Genomic DNA, 17,590 nt, shown 5'->3' on the forward strand with positions numbered 1-17,590 from the left:
CTCCTGTCTAATCTCTGCGGTTCACATCCCAAGTGTAGACAATTGGGAAGCGGATTATATCAGTCGCCAGACGTTACATCCGGGCGAATGGTCTCTTCACCCAGAGGTTTTTCTTCAGATTGTTCAAATCTGGGGACTTCCAGAAATAGATCTTATGGCCTCTCATCTAAACAAGAAACTTCCCAGGTATCTGTCCAGATCCAGGGATCCTCAGGCGGAAGCAGTGGACGCGTTGTCGCTTCCTTGGAATTATTATCCTGCTTATATCTTTCCGCCTCTAGTTCTTCTTCCAAAAGTGATTTCCAAAATCCTAATGGAGCGTTCGTTTGTACTGCTGGTGGCTCCAGCATGGACTCACAGGTTTTGATATGCGGATCTCGTTCGGATGGCAAGTTGCCAACCTTGGACACTTACCTTCTATCTCAAGGCCCATTTTTCCATCAGGATCTCAAATCATTAAATTTGAAGGTATGGAGATTGAACGCCTGATTCTTAGTCATAGAGGTTTCTCTGACTCAGTGATTAATACTATGTTGCAGGCTCGTAAATCTGTGTCTAGAAAGATTTATTACTGAGTCTGGAAGACTTTCATTTCTTGGTGTTCTTCTCATAAATTCTCTTGGCATTCTTTTAGAATTCCTAGAATTTTGCAGTTTCTTCAGGATGGTTTGGATAAAGGTTTGTCTGCAAGCTCTTTGAAACGTCAAATCTCTGCTCTTTCTGTTCTTTTTCACAGAAAGATTGCTAATCATCCTGATATTCGTTGTTTTGTACAGGTTTTGGTTCGCATCAAGCCTGTAATTATGTCAATCTCTCCTCCTTGGAGTCTTAATTTGGTTTTGAGAGCTTTACAGGCTCCTCCGTTTGAGCCTATGCATTCTCTGGATATTAAATTACTTTCTTGGAAAGTTTTGTTCCTTTTGGCCATCTCTTCTGCTAGAAGAGTTTCTGAGTTATCTGCTCTTTCTTGTGAATCTCCTTTTCTGATTTTTCATCAGGATAAGGCGGTATTGCGGACTTCATTTAAATTTTTACCTAAGGTTGTGAATTCTAACAACATTAGTAGAGAGATTGTTGTCCCTTCATTGTGTCCTAATCCTAAGAATTCTATGTAGACATCTTTACATTCTTTGGATGTAGTAAGAGCGTTGAAATATTATGTTGAAGCTACTAAAGGTTTTAGAAAGACTTCTAGTCTATTTGTTATCTTTTCTGGTTCCAGGAAAGGTCAGAAGGCTTCTGCTATTTCCTTGGCATCTTGGTTAAAGTCCTTGATTCATCATGCTTATGTAGAGTCGGGTAAGTCCCCGCCTCAAAGGATTACGGCTCATTCTACTAGGTCAGTTTCTACTTCCTGGGCTTTTAGGAATGAAGCTTCTGTTGATCAAATTTGCAAAGCAGCAACTTGGTGGTCTTTGCATACTTTTACTAAATTCTACCATTTTTATGTTTTTTCTTCTTCTGAAGCAGTTTTTGGTAGAAAAGTACTTCAGGCAGCTGTCTTTATTTTATCCCTCCCTCTCTAATGACTCTTGCGTAGAAGTTCCACATCTTGGGTATCTGCTATCCTATACGTCACTAGCTCATGGACTCTTGCTAATTACATGAAAGAAAACATAATTTATGTAAGAACTTACCTGATAAATTCATTTCTTTCATATTAACAAGAGTCCATGAGGCCCACCCTTTTTTGTGGTGGTTATGATTTTTTTGTATAAAGCACAATTATTCCAATTCCTTATTTTTGATGCTTTCGCTGCTTTCTTATTACCCCACTTCTTGGCTATTCGTTAAACTGAATTGTGGGTGTGGTGAGGGGTGTATTTATAGGCATTTTGAGGTTTGGGAAACTTTGCCCCTCCTGGTAGGAATGTATATCCCATACGTCACTAGCTCATGGACTCTTGCTAATATGAAAGAAATGAATTTATCAGGTAAGTTCTTACATAAATTATTTTTTTCTGTTACTGTGTTGCTGTAACTTTTTTAGTGTGTAGGACGGTTCTCAGGACCAGTGATGCTGTTAAGGCACTCTGATCAACAGAGCTTGGTTTCAGATTATGTGCTTTATTTGCTATGTAAGCCTTTTTGCTGTTTTTCACAGTTTTTCTGCGCTTATTTGACAGTACCTTATCCTTATTGTTACTGTTTCCCTCTTGAGGGTTAATCAGTTTGGCATTGTGCATTTTCTTCACCTTGGGGTTAAACTATTTGTATGCTTTATACTTCTTATTTGCTTCAGTCTATCTCTTATACTTAAGCTATTGAGTTACTGGTACTATGGAGCAAACTGGTGCAGCTTGGGCTTTTGGTCTTTCAGCTGATCTTTTAGAATGGAGTTTAATCCTTTTTAGTTTGTGTTTTGCTTTGTCACGATTCTCAGGTGTGTGTCCCTGCTCAGGTTTGTACCTCATGTGTTGAATCTATTTCTTACCCTAAACAGGGTTATACTGCTCCACATAGTGTGCAAGGGTTTTTACCCTATCGAAGTTGCTCCCAGGAGAGTTCATCTGAAGTTTCTCCAAAACCTAAGGGTTGTCTTCACTCTGCTATTTGTGAGGTTTTAGCTTGTTTGCCTCCAGCTGTTAAGCACAGATGTTTGCAAGGATTTGAAGGTGATCCCTCTTTCACCTTTACCTCATCAGCGACGTCCCCCTTTAATTTTATGTATTCATGATAAGGGGAGGGGGGTCAGACTCCGAGGACTCTTATTCTGTAGATAGTCTTTCTGAATCTCAGGATTCTGCTGCTGTGGCAGAGGATGTGCCTTTAATTTCAGGCTTGAGCATATTCATGTTTTATTTCAGGAAGTTTTTATTGCTTTAGAGGTAGATGTTGTCCTGCTACAGTTAAGCAACCTGTAAAGAGGATTGATACATATTTCCTTCTTAATATGAGGAGAGTCCACAGCTTCATTCCTTGTGGGAAATACAGAACCTGGCCACCAGGAGGAGGCAAAGATACCCCAGCCAAAGGCTTAAATACCTCCCCCACTTCCCTCATCCCCCAGTCATTCTTTGCCTTTCATCACAGGAGGTTGGCAGAGAAGTGTCAGAAGATTTCGGAGTAATTCCTTAGGAAGGGTATCTGACCTTCGAGATGGGACTGGAGTTTTAAGTAGTCTTTGACTGCGGAGGGCTTAGCATTTAGATTTAGATTGGCACGCCTGCGTTTTACTTCTGAGAGAGGTTTTCGCGATGTTAGAGGTATCCAGTACTTAACTAGACGAGTGGAGGATGGTGATATTCCTTGTCGTCTTGTTTTACTTTTCGTTTTATCGTTTATTTAGTATCCCAGTTCCGAGCTCTATGGGGGGTTGTGTCGTATGACAGACAGGACCTGTTTTTGTTTACACACTTCTTTTCAGCTTATCACTTGTGGGCGCTTGCCTTTTTTTCTTTTACTTTTACTTTGCTATTCCGTTCCAGGTAGTTTTTTGTTTTTTTGAGCTCTGGATTGTTTTAGAAACTCTTCTTAGAAAGACGTTTCGTCACATGGGATTTTTGATACTATCGACTTTGATGGTCGAGATTTGGAGACTTCTGGTGGAAGCTTATAGATTTCTGCTCGGGGTGATAGTTCCCCCGATATTTTCGAGGAAAATTTTAAGCCTCGGAGCTTAATTTTTAAAATTTGATTATTCAGTTGTTCTAGCTTTGCTGGAACTTAAGAAGTTTCATTTTAGCCCGGGAGTGTTCTGGAAGATACATCGTATCCTAGATGACAGGCAGGATCTTCTAGATTCCGGTCCAAGTACAGCAGGCCCATCTATCCTAGTTAACAGGCTGGGCCTGTTTAGGTATTATCTGGGATGGGTGCTTGATAATACTGGATCATATGGATCTAGGGGTCCTAGAGGCAGGAACTATGCTTGTTTTCTGGGCAATTGTCTTGTCAGAGAAGACAAGGGACCTTTTGGAGTCATTGTCCCAGTATCTATCGCACTGCAGGAATATTTTCTTCCACTGTTGGTGCATGCCCTAATGGGGTTTAAGGTGGCAGTATCCTGCTTCCAGATTTTACAGTAGTTCCCGGGTCTCTGCCTTTCTGGGTTTCTTACCTTTGCCTGCTAATAGACCTTTATAGATACCAAAAACTACTAGACATATTTATAAAAAAAAAAAAGTATAAAAAAAACGTCAAATGCATGATAATACACAACCTGGCAAAAAAAAAGAAGAAATTAAATGTCCTATCCACTTAACCTCATAGCACAGTATTATACTTTATAACACTTGGTTAAAACGACAGTAATTACTTCTTCTGTAATCATATTATTGGATTAAATCATTATTGACACAAAAACAGACAAGACAATACATTGCAATAACAACAACAGCAAGAGAAAAAAAAAAAAAAGTCAAAAACAATCCGTCCTGTCCCTCTCCCCCCTGTCCTTCCCATTCCACCTTGATCCCCCTCCCCTTCACTCAATCACTCTAACCAACCTTGAGGAAAATGGCCAGCATATAGGTTGGTTTGTACAAAGGTCGAATTAAGTAACAGTTTAATCAAGCTTCTTTGGGATGCAATTGGTAATGACAAAATAAAGACTTCCCATTTTTTAAAGAATGAAGGTAAATATTCCTCCTGAGGATATGTCAAGTTTAACTGTTCTACCATAAATTGAGTGATCAACGCATTTTTAAAATAAGAAATTTTAGGAGATGTCCTAGCTTTCCAATTTTTAAGGATAAGGTTCCGACCAGTTAATATAATGGTATTTATAAGCTTGAAATTTTTCATGGTTCCATAGAATTTCGCTAGAAATTTTTTTTCAATTGGTTTAAAATAATAATCTAAGTATAGAACATTATTCATCCAAAAAGTATTTTTTTGCCAAAACTGAAAAATTGTTGGGCATTCCCAGAAACCATGCATTAAAGCTGCCCGTGTTGACCTACATCTAGGACAGAACAGTGGGGTTTTATACCATTTTGACAAGATAGCTGGTGTAAAATAACACATAAAACTAATCTTTAGCTGCGACTCACGCCAAGATGTTGGTACCCATGATTGTGCCATTATATCAAAGCTATCTATTATAATCTGATCATTAATATCAGGTAATTTATTTGACCATTTTGCCACAATACCATTGACCTGTATACAAGATCTTTTTTGACTTAATAATAGGTATAAGGGAGAAATTGCATAGACACCAGCTGCGTAACTAGATATCCTATTATGCAGTTCTCCCAAAGTCCAATCTGAGTCATACTTTTGTAGTAATTCAAATAAAAAATTCACGAGGAGAAAGACCAAAATTCACGAGGAGAAAGACCAAATTTGTTAACCAATTCTGCATAGGTTATAGGTTGACCATCTGACCCCCTTATTTGGTAAATCCAGTTTAGGTCTTTAAGAGCCCACATTTTAAAGATCATATTTGTACGCCCTGGACCAAAATCAGGGTTACCACAAATAGAAAGATATTGTGAGACATAAGGAGAATGACCTAGTTCCGAACACAGCTTTTGCCAAGCCATTATGACGTTCTTAAACATACTGGCATAGAAAATGTTTGATGGCAATGATGTTAAAGGACAGTGTAGTATCGCCTTTAGATAAAAAGGGGCCACTAGTTTGGATTCCCATATAATTGAAGTAAATTGTTCTTTCTCTGTTATCCAATCTATGGCAAATCTTGCCAAAGCAACTAAATTATACGTTTGTATATTTGGGAGCGCGAGACCGGCTGACAATTTTGAATTCATAAGCCGATGTAACGCAATCCAGGGGTTGGCTCCCTTCCATAAGAATCTAGAGCAGGCTTTGTTATATTTGTACACATCCGCCTTCTGAATAGGAAGCGGTATGTTTTGAAAAATGTAGAATATTTTGGGAAAAAGAATAGTCTTAATTAAGACAACGCGTGCTGACAAAGAAATAGGTAGGGAGACCCAATCTTCTAATTTTTTTCTACAGGATTCCAAACATTGCATATAGTTCAAATTATACCATTCGTTTGGATTTTTAGAAAGCCTAAGCCCTAAATATGTAATTTGATCTACCTCCAAAAAAGAGTGTTTAATTCTAGTTATGGAGCTTCTGTGTAGCCACATCAATTTGGATTTAAGTATACTAATTTTGTAGCCCGATATTGTTCCAAACTACCCAATTATATTCTGTAATTTTGGTAACGTAACTTGAAGGTTAGACAAGAATAACAGGAGGTCATCTGCATAAAGTAGCAAAACTAATTTATTGTCTGCTACTACAATACCCTCTAATTCCTGGCGAAGCAGTATAGCTAAAGGTTCTAAGCAAATATTAAATAGTAACGGCGAAAGAGGGCACCCTTGACGGGTCCCTCTTTGCAATACAAACCGTTGAGAGATCGTATTATTGATAATAATGGCTGATGACGGTCTACTATAAATAGCACGAATACAATTATAAAAATGTCCAACCAAACCGAATTGTTCCAGAGAAAAAAACATATGGTCCCAGCTTATCCTATCAAAAGCCTTTTCGGCATCAACCGTTAGGATAGCTTCATCAGATGTTACAGGAGATCTGTGGGCCCTATGTTTATTCCATACTTACTCTAACAATACTAGGAGTTTCCTTATGTTCCTAGCCGGATTCCGGCCTGGCATGAATCCCGATTGGTTTTCATGTATTATGTCCCCTATGTGTGGTTTAAGGCGATTGGCTAAAATAGCTGTTAATAGCTTATAGTCGGTATTGAGAACCGAAATTGGCCTATAGGAACTAGGACATTCAGGATCTTTATCCTTTTTAAAAATTAATGAGATATTTGCCGCTGCAAAATAGGGTGAACATTCAAGATTCCCAGAAAAATAAGAGTTAAATAGCTTATTTAATATCGGAGTTATCTGTGTTTGTAGCATTCGGTAGAATTCTAATGGGAGGACATCTGACCCAGCGGCTTTATTTAGTTTAGCCATTTTAATAGCATTTACAATGTCCTCGTCTGTAATAGGAAAATTAATAATCGAAATTATTTCTGGCAGCAACTTAGGGACATGGATCCTATCCCAGAATTCTTTTTGAATAGTAGTATTATGGGGTTCTGCTTTATATAGATCATTAAAAAAAATAAAAAAATACTTTTTCAATATCCAGCTGACAAGTAAATCTTTTTGTACCTTTTTTAATGGCCGAAATAACATTCCTAGTGCTAGGTTTAGTGATTCTAGCGAGAAATTTAGCAGATCTTCCCACAAATCCTCCATAAAGAGCTTTCAATCTGAATGTTTCTTGAGTACTTTTCTGTTTTAAATAGATATCTCGAGTTGTTTTCACCTTCACATATATATCCCATCTAACTTTAGTGGGATTATCTATATATGCTCTGTAAGCATTTTTGACTTGGTTGGCTAGCTGCACTTCAGTGCGACTGGATTTTTTATTCTGCTGAATCATATAAGATTTTATTTCATGCAAAAATTTTAGAAAAAGGTAGAAAGTGTAGAAACCTTAAATTATTGACCTACACACAAGACCGGGATTTCAGCACAAATATTTTATTTTGAATTAAATATTCAAGAAAAATTGTTGTTGAAATAATTCAAAGAGTGTCCTCAAAGATTGCAAATCCACATGTTGGATAGGATGTTATTTATCTCACAAACAGACAAGTGAACCATTTTTAAAGTACTCTAGAGCAAGGGCAAACAAGTTGTGGATATAAATGATCAACCAAAATACTTCAAATACAATAACCAGGTATCCGCAGGGCAACACCTCCACTAGAGGATAGCGCCGCCCTAGGCGTAATATTTGGCTATCATAGTGATCCTAGAGGATCTATGCCTGCTGGATACATCTAACATCCTGTAATAAGACGTTTTGTCAAATAAAAACAAGTACCTTTCAATTTTAAGCACTTATGTAATTATAAATGTTCCGGTTTAAATACCAAAGACTACGGAGTTATATGCAACACCAATTTCAGAGGGCACCTCATTAAGTAGAACCCGGTGTCATTAAAAATAAGTAGTATGTAGGATCCATGCATATAACATATATGTAGGATCCATGCAGATTTTATTTCACCTCGTATTACTGTTTGGACGCCTCCCAAAACACCTCTACTTTCCCAAGGTAATTTTTATTGTTATTGTAAAATTCCAACCATTTGTTACCCAGCCAGTTTTGAAAATGAATATTGTTGCTTAAATATTTGGGGAAATATATGTTATTAGTAATACCCTTCATACCTGACTGACAGTTCAATGATATAGCGGCATGGTCAGATATTGTAATGTCTTCAATTTTAGCCAACCAATCCCAATTCAGCAAGGAATCAGAGATATAAGAAATAATCAATTCTGGATAATGATTGATGTGCTTTCGATAAACAAGTAAATGTACGTAGGTCAGGATTTTGGACCCTCCAAATATTGATAAGTCCTAATTGTGAACAAAATTTTTGGAAAATTAGAACTTTCCTTTCTCTACATTTAATATCCTTTACACTTGAGTTATCTAGACTGGGATCGGCTAATAGATTAAAATCTCCGTCTATTATCAGATTTGAGCCTATGTATCTATGTAATTTCATTGTCAGATTGCTCCAAAATTCTCAATCAACTTGATTAGGGCCATATATATTGCATAGTATGTATTTAATTTTATTAATAATGATTTCTATAATTAAGAATCGCCCATTAGGATCCAGTTCTTTATTAACTATTTGATATACTACATTTTTGTGCAATAAAATCGCTACTCCCCTTTTCCTACTAACTTGTGGGGTGGCGATAACCTCACCTACCCAATTTGTTTTTCATTTTTAACAATTTCTGGGGCTTTAAGATGTAACTCTTGAAGCATGACAATATCGGGTTTAAGTTTCCCAAGGTATTTTATTATTGATTTCCTTTTAATTGGGGAGGTTATTCCTCCTACATTCCATGAGATTAAGTTAAGACTTGGATCCACCAGCTTAATTTAAATATGTTGGAGATGACATCTAATATCAGTGGGTTGGAAGGGATATAATTTAAGAGGAATACCACTGGAAAAAGGAGACAGAGGACAGAGGGAGCAAAAAAAAAAAAAATTAACATAGCATTATGCATTACCCAACCCATGCCTATAAAGATGTACATAGAGACTTGGCTACACATGTTAGTCTATTCTATGCCTACTTCTCTGCAAAATATTTCTGCTTCTACAGGATTATTTAAGGTATGAGAGGTACCATCTTTTAACACTATCAATTTGGCGGGGTAGATCAATTTTATTTCATAGTTAGCATTCAGTAATCGGCCATAGTAAGGAGACATTTCCCTTCTCTTGGTTAAAGTTTCAGTAGAGAAATCTTGAAAAATTAGTATTTTGTGTGTACCTACTGACAAGGTCTTCAATTTCCTATAGTATTTAAGATATATTAATTTGTCTTGGAAATTGACAAATTTAAATATAACCGATCTTGGTTTCACATTTCCCTGATTTTCTCTACGGTACCCAATTCTGTGTACCCGTTCCACCAGAAACGGAGTAGTTGGCGGAGGTATCTGGAGTACCTGTGGAAGGGTAATAGTAACAAAGGTCATCAAATCTTGAAATTCTGGTAACCCTATAATTTTTAAATTATTACGTCTTGAGCGATCCTCAAGATCCTCAATTTTTGTTTGCAGTATCGCAATGGATTTACTATGTGACGTTACTAAAGATTCATGTGTATTATATTGATCTTCTAGGTCAGATACTCTATTCTCAACCTCATCTAATCTTGTGGCAAACTGTCTAGCTTCCATTGTTAAATTACATATCTCTTGTCTAATCTCCAGTTTAATGGATTTAAATTGGGGGGGCCAAAAGTTTTGAAACCTCAGCTGCAAAGTCTGTCATATTAAAGTTCATGGGATTAACTGCTCCTTTATTTGGGGGTACTTCTATACTAGAATCTGGATTCCTGGAGCTCCCTTTTTTTCTCCCTGTGTTTAGGAGGCATTTTTGGGGATGAGCTCTTATTTAGCATATATTTATCCATATATTTCGATCCTCAGAGTTGTATCTAGACCTGAGCTGCTGGCGTCAACACCAGGGTGGATCTGGATGCTGTTTTGTCTTAGGGATAGGGATTTTTATCTACCCTGCCTAGCAAGCTGAAGGCTTAGTGTTGAATTCTGCTGTGGCGGCTTTCTCTGTGTCCTAGGAAGGTCAGTGGGTTGGGAGCTTCCTTCTGATTATTCCTTTGGTTCCTCAGCAATCATTCTGCTTGGAGGATTTGGTCTTCTGGGTTCGTACCAGTTGGGAGACCTTCTTTTGAAGAAGGAAAGTTCCTCCTGCTAAATGGGGGGGTGCTCGTGTTTGGTGATGGGCGAAAGCCCACGTCTGCTCATTGCCAGCGACCCTCTCTATGAGCGTACTCTTCGGATGTCCCCTACAATCATTCCCTGCTCGAATGTTTGTGTCGGATGGGGCCGATCAGGCTTTTAAGCCATCAGTGTTAGCGCCACCGCTTCTGTAGCAGAAGGTGGGTTTTAACCCTGGTTGGGCTCCGGCCTTTTCATCCTGAATATGCTAGACATCTAGCATTCCTTAGAGGTTTCTTTTAACCTTATTCTCTTCGGCCATGCCGCTCTTTGTTGTGGATGGTCGATCCTAGCAGGAGCGAGTGAGACGGTTTGCTCCATTTAAATCTAGAGTTGTGTCGCAGTTTAGGGGCTTCACCTCCATGTACCTTGTTACAGAGATCAGCTGGAGCAAGGGTCCTTGTGTTCATCACAACCTGGACTCTCTGAGGCTGACTGTGTGGAATTGAACGCTTATTCTTAGCCAAGAGAGGTTTTTTTTAAAGAATGTTGATACTCTCGTTCTAGCTCATAAGCTGGTGTGTAGTCGCATCTATCATAAGGGGTCCACAACCTACTTCTTCTGGTATGTAGAGTGGGGATTCTCCTGGCATAAGGCCAGGTTTTCCAGGATCCTTTCCTTTTTCCAGGATGCTCTGGGGAAGGGCCTCTGTTAGCTCCCTTAGGGGACAGATGTCTGCCCTATCTGTTTTACTGCTTGAGAGGCTCACAGAGCTTCCAGATGTCCATTCTTGTTCAGGCTTTGACTAGATCAGGCCTGTGTTTAGATCTAGTGCCCCTCCTTGGAGTTTACATCTTGTTCTAAGTTTTGCAGAAGGCTCCTTTGGGCTTATGCATGGAGTTGACATTGAGATTTTCTGTCTTGGAAGGTTCTTTTTTTCTACTGGCTATTGCTTCAGCACACAGAGTTTCTGAGATGGCTGCCTAGCAATGTGAGGTCCCTTACCTAGTTTTTCATGCGGCTAAGGCTGTTCTCTCTGGGTTAGGTTTTCTTCCTATAGTTCTTTCAGATCGCAACATCAATCAGGAGATTGTGCCTTCCTTGTGTCCTAATCCTCCTCCTATGAAGGAGTGGTTATTTCATAACTTGGGTGTGGTTCGGGCCTTGAAGTTTTATCTTCAGACTACAAGGGATTTTGTCAAACTTCTTCCTTGTTTGTGTCTATTCTGGGAAGCGTAAGGGGCAGGAAGCCTTGTCCACTTCCTTGTTTTTCTGGTTGAGGAATATGTTCGCTTAGCTTATAGAGTCAGCGGGACACAAGCCTCCTCAGAGGATTAAGGCTCAGTCAACTAGAGCTGTAGCTCCCTCTTGGGTTTTGAGAATGAGGCCTTTAGGGATCAGATTTGTAGGGCAACTACCTGGTCTTCCATACATATTTTTTCAAAATTTTACATATTTGGTATTTTTGTTTGGCAGAAGTAGCTTTTGGGAGAAAGGGTTTTGCAGGCTGTGGTGCCCTCAGAACAGGGTCCGCCTCTCTCTTTTTACACTTCCGTTTTCATTCAGTGTCCTCTAGAGAGCTGTGAACTCTCCTAATATTAAGAAGGAAAACATAAATTATGCTTACCAGATCATTTCCTTTCCTTCTGTATGAGGAGAGTCCACGGCCCCCGCCCGAATTCTCCGTGGGGTGGGCTTAAATTAGGCTTTGTTCTTCTAGCACCATTTATACACTGATATTTCTCCTACTGTTCCTTGTTCCCTCTGCAGAATGACTGGGGTATAAGGGAAGTTGGGGGAGTTATTTAAGCCTTTGGCTGGGGTTTCTTTGCCGCATCCTGGTGGCCAGCTTCTGTATTTTCCCACAAGTAAGGAATGAAGTTGTGGACTCTCCTGATACAGAAGGAAAGGAAATTATCTGGTAAGCATAATTTATGTTTTTAAGGCAGCCTTCCTATTTTCCTCTGCCTTATTTTTCCTGTTACTGAATTAGAAGTTTAAATCTGTTTCTTCTTTCTTCTGTTAATCCAGAGGTTTCGGAAAACTATTCCTACGGTAGATGCAGATATTTCCAGTCTAGCAAAGGTTATGCTTTCAGCTTGCAGGTTTTATGTTTATGTGTATCATTGTTGCCATTGCTGTTTGGTGTGACAATATTTATGAACTTGTTTATGGGTGAATAACTTTGTCCTAAGAACAGCAAATTCCTTTATTTGTGAAATGAATGGAAATAATAATGCTGCATTATCTGTTTAAGCTAGACTAGCTTTGTGGCTTAAGTCGTTGTCTGCTGATACGGGATCTATTTGCGGACTGCTTTCTCTCCTTTTCCAGAGTTGTACTGGGTGCTATTATTACTACAGTCACTGGTGGTAAGGTAATAGATCTAAGGTAAGCTTAGTTCCACAAGGTATTTCTTTCTTTCGGCAATCTAAGGCTGTGAAAGATTGCCCCTCTGCCCAGAGTTCTGGCTATTGCATATGTTCTTGGAAGTCCAACTCGTCTTGGTCAATAAGCAGACAGTACAATAAGTCTACCCTAGCTCCTAAGAAAGCATGACGGTGCAGCCCCCAGACCAGTATCTGGTGGGAGGCAGATTGTCTCTTTCAAGAGACTTGGGAGAGATGTTCAAGATGTCTGGGTATTACCCATCATTTCCCAGGGGTATTGAATAAGCTTCTGTCCAAGGCCTCTTCAAGGGAGATTCTTTCTGTCTTGAGTGCCTTTATATATGATTTTATCAAAAAATCGGCAAGCGCTACCCAGGGTGCTGAACCAAATATGGGCCGGCTCCTAAGCTTATATTCCTGCTTTTTCAAATAAAGATACCAAGAGAACAAAGAACAATTGATAATAGGAGTAAATTAGAAAGTTGCTTAAAATTGCATGCTCTATTTGAACCATGACAGAAAAATTGTGGGTTGCATATCCCTTTAAAGACCCAAGCTTTTTTAACTTGTGTGAGAGATCTGGAGTTAATGCTAGTGATTGCTCCAGTTCCAACTTCAGAATTAAACCAGTGGTTTTATTTAAATCTCTCTGTAGTGCCAATGAAAGGGGGTACTTTTTCCACCTGTTTTGGATCTCAAAAGTTTTTGTCTACCATAGACTTAAAATATGATTATTTGCATATCCGTATTCACATGTATCATGTCAAGTTCATGTGATTTGCTCTGTTGTGTGTAGTTCAGGTTTAAGACATTTCTGTATTTCCTTACTTGGACGACATTATGTATCAGGCTCCTTCTTTTCATCTAGCTGTGTGTCACACTTAGTACTTCAAATGCTTAAGAGTCACGGTTGAAAAATAAATCTTCCAAAAAGCACATTAAAGGGACAGTCAACACCAGAAGTTTTGTTGTTTAAAAAGATGTATAATCCCTTTATTACCCATTCCCCAGTTTTGCATAACCAACACAGTTATAATAATACACTATTTACCTCTGGAATTACCTTGTATCCGAGTCTCTGCAAACTGCCCCCTTATTTTAGTTCTTTTGACAGACTTGCGTGAGCACAATGTTATCAATATGACACATATGAACTAACGCCCTCTAGTGGTGAAAACTGTCAATGCATTCAGATAAGAGTTGGCCTTCAAGGTCTAAGAAATTAGCATATGAGCCTACCCAGGTTTAGCTTTTAACTAAGACTACCAAGAGAACAAAGCAAAATTGGTGATAAAAGTAAATTTGACTGTCCCTTTAACTCGTCAAACCTTTGTTTTTTTTGTGGGGTTCATAATCGATTCAGTGACAATGCATTTGTCTGATCAGCGCAGGATGACCTATGCCCTTCTGCCGCTGAATCCTCTCCCTTCTGTTGCTCAATGCATGGAAGTTGTGGGTCTCACAGTGGTTTCCTCAGATACGGTCCATTTGCCAGATTTCATCTTCGGGTCCTCCAGTTGCCGGTGTTGCATTAATGGAAAGGGGACCAATAGGATCTGTCTCAGAGGATTATTTTAGATCACAAGACAAAGTCCCTAACTTGGTGGCAGACTCACCATTGTTTGGTTCAGTGAGCCTTCTTTCTTTGGCCAGTGTGGGTAGTAATCTCCACAAATGCCGGCCTGTTAAGTTAGGGTGCTGTCTGGGGCAGAGCTGGATTGGGCCGCCGGGATCCCGGGAAAAATACCGGGGGGCCGGGCCTGTATGTCAGTTGTCACAAACGCAGACTGGCCTCCTTTATTCCTCACCCTAACTTTGTGAACCCTTATTTATTTATTCGCCTCACAAATACTATGCACGCTCATATTGACTAACACTTCATGAACTATTTCTTGGTGCCTCATGCAGCCAAAACCCATTCCTTTCCAAGGCGCCCCAGCTGTTACACTGGGCAATTGCGACTCGTGTTTTCATTGGTGTCTAACTCTCCTCAGAGCTAAATCCCGCCCTTTTTTGCCTCTTCTTATTGGCTGAAGGTTCCTGTCTCTGCTTCTCAGCGCGTCTTCTCATTGGCTGCTCTCGCGATCTGTCAGTTTGCTTGGGGACGCGGCGGGTCTCTGGAGACTTTTGGTGGCTTCTACTGTGGCCGCCGTGAGTTGAGCTTTCCCAAGCTTTTGCCCGAGTCCCAAGAACAGTACGAGTAAGTCGGCTTTACATTACTCCATTATATAACTTTCTGAAGAGCGTGGCTACTCCTAATTACTTACCAGTTCTCTTCATAACCTTCTCACAGCTGCGACAATAGTGTCAGAGGGGTTAGCTAGAGATCTTTTATTGGTCTTTTGCTGTGTGCAAGGTTAATGTTAAATTATATTTAAAAAAAACACGAATAATTCTCATTCTATTTGTAGAATTTGGCAAATGCTTAGGAAGTAATGCGTGCAATAACGTACCCCAGTGGTGCATAGAGTGTAAAATATTCACCCCCAGCCGTTCATCATACATGGTCTAATATACTCCTTATTATAATACTTTATATATGAACATTGTGTATACATTGTGCTGATTCACAGTGATTGAAACATTATCAAGTTATGTAGCTCATACATACTAATAATATATGAATTACCTGAAATGTAAGTCTGCCTGAATTGTTTATAATCATTTATTTGTATAGCATTCCAAGATTCTGATAATGAATTGTTTGCAAAACATGTGGTTGCCATGATGTAAATCTAATAAGAGGCTAATTTCTACAGGCTGCTGTGCTAGGCATAAGCACTGGACATTTACTTTTTGTAGCTTATGCATGGGGCCAGAACAGGGGGCGTGGTTGTGTTGGAGGGGGCAAGGTCGGTTTATACAGATTTCCAGGGCCGGTCTGATTTCTCAGTCCCGACCCTGGTCTGGGGGTCTTGGAGAGCACAGGAAAATTGGTATCCTCAGGAGGAAAAGTTACCAATAAATATGTAACTTCTTCAGAGCTTTCCAGAGTTGGCCTGACCTCAGACAGGAATCTCTTGAGCTTTAAGTCAATGTCATAGCAGTCAGTAATCAGGGAGGAACTCTCACTTTTCGCGATGAAGGAAGAGTGTTTCATCAACAGATGGGCACTATTATTGCATGATTTCTGCCATCCACATTCTGGATGTGAGCAATTAATAGGCAGACTTTCTCAGTAGCCAGTCTCTTTACCCAGAGGAATGCTCTCTGTATCAGGAAGTTTTTCTCAAAATTGTGAGAAGGTGGGGTCTGCCAGAGCTAGATTTTGTGGCTTCTCCCTTAAATAAAAACTGCCTCAGTATTATTCCAGGTCTCGGAATATTCCAGCAAGTCTGATAGCCCTAATGGTTTCCTGGTCTTTCAACCAGATTTACATTTTCCTCTTGTGTTGCTATCCAGAGAGATAGCCAGAATCAAGCATAAACAAGCCTCAGCAATTCTGATTGCTCCGTCATGGCTGGTTCTTTTTCTTCTGGCTATTTAATTGGATATAAGGGTTTCTGAGCTTTCAGCTTTGTCTTGTGAATCTGCTTTTCTGATTTTTCATTGGGATAAGGTTGTTCTTCACACTAGCTGTTCTTTTCTTCCTAAAGTAGTATCTATAGATACTATTAATCAAGAGATTATGGTTCCATCTTTTCATCCAGCTCGTAAGAACTCTAAAGAGTGACTTCTCCACAATTTGGATGTTGTGAGCTCTCTAATATACTGTATGTGGAAGCCACAACAGATTTCAGACATTCATCTTCCATTTTTGTTCATTTTTCTTGACCTCACAAAGGTCATAATACTATGGTTTTTACTTTAGCAACTTGTCTTAAAGGTTTAATTCACAAGGCTTATTTGGTTGTGGGTAAAACTTTTACTGAGCACATTACTGCTCATTCCATTAGAGCAGTTGCCACGTATTGGGCCTTTTGTAATGAGGGTTGATCAAATTTGCTAGGCAGCCACTTGGTAGTACGTGATTAGTAATGTCCTGCCTTCACTGTTTGTGGTCTTGTGGATTTAACTGCTTTGGTATTGATTCCCATGTGACAATTTGTGGACTCTCGCCATCTGATGAAAGAAAACAAAATGTATGCATTTTCTATAAGCAGACTCTTCCCATCACGAAAGAAATTAATTTATCAGGGAAGCACAACATTTTTTATGAATAATTCAAAGGCCCTGATTATACGTAGTTTAAGATGGATTTTTTTTAAGCAGCTATACTGCAAATGCTATACAGCCAGTGATTGGTGGCTACATGTGTATGCCTTTCCTAATTGGCACATTGGCTGTGTTCTGCAAATGCTGCAATGAACTAATAAGTTAGAGAATATATTTGTTTTTGTTTTTTTGCCTTAAACTGCCCCTTTAAGTATTGCAAACAGGAGTGAAGTTTCACAATCCCTTTTACTATAATAGTTTAATCTATCAGAAAACAAGGTAATTCTTCATCCAAAAGAGAGGCCTAGTAAAGGTTTCAAAGGACATGGGCTTCAGTCAGCAATATTCCCTCAGTTCTTCTCTACTAAGAAACAATTAAGTACAGAAATACAGGGATCAAACCTTATTGGAACTGTAATGTTTGTTTGTTTTGTTAGGTATTTGGCAAACTGATTTCTGGGGATGCAGAACCCACACCAGAACAAGAGGAAAAAGCATTGCTCTCCTCACCCGAAGGAGAGGAAAAGGTAAATATTCAAACTCCATGATTTCTCACAAATAAATTCATAAGTATATTTGTTTAAAGGGATATGAAACCCAAAAATGTTCTTTTAAAAAAGTACTTCTATTATCAAATGTGCTTTGTTCCCATGATATTCTTTGTTGAAGAGATACCTAGGTAGGCATTTGGAACACTACATGGCAGTAAATAGTGTTGCCCTCTAGTGCTCTTGCAATTGCAAAACTGCTGCCATATAGTGTTTCAGTAATGGGAAGGCGCCTAAGCTTACGTCCCTGCTTTTCAACAA

General features: G+C 39.2%; 1 protein-coding gene across 1 annotated transcript in view; it reads left to right on the plus strand.

The window, feature by feature from the left end:
- The window catches only part of MYCBP2 (MYC binding protein 2), a gene marked incomplete in the record, with an annotated part of 1,460,675 nt that overhangs the window by 1,358,710 nt on the left and 84,375 nt on the right, over positions 1-17,590 (plus strand). Inside the window, 1 exon segment of the mRNA XM_053707907.1 lies at positions 17,219-17,308. Coding sequence (XP_053563882.1) covers positions 17,219-17,308 — 90 coding nt within the window.

The sequence above is a fragment of the Bombina bombina genome, chromosome 3 (assembly GCF_027579735.1).
Source record: "Bombina bombina isolate aBomBom1 chromosome 3, aBomBom1.pri, whole genome shotgun sequence".
In the NCBI taxonomy this organism is placed as follows: domain Eukaryota; kingdom Metazoa; phylum Chordata; class Amphibia; order Anura; family Bombinatoridae; genus Bombina; species Bombina bombina.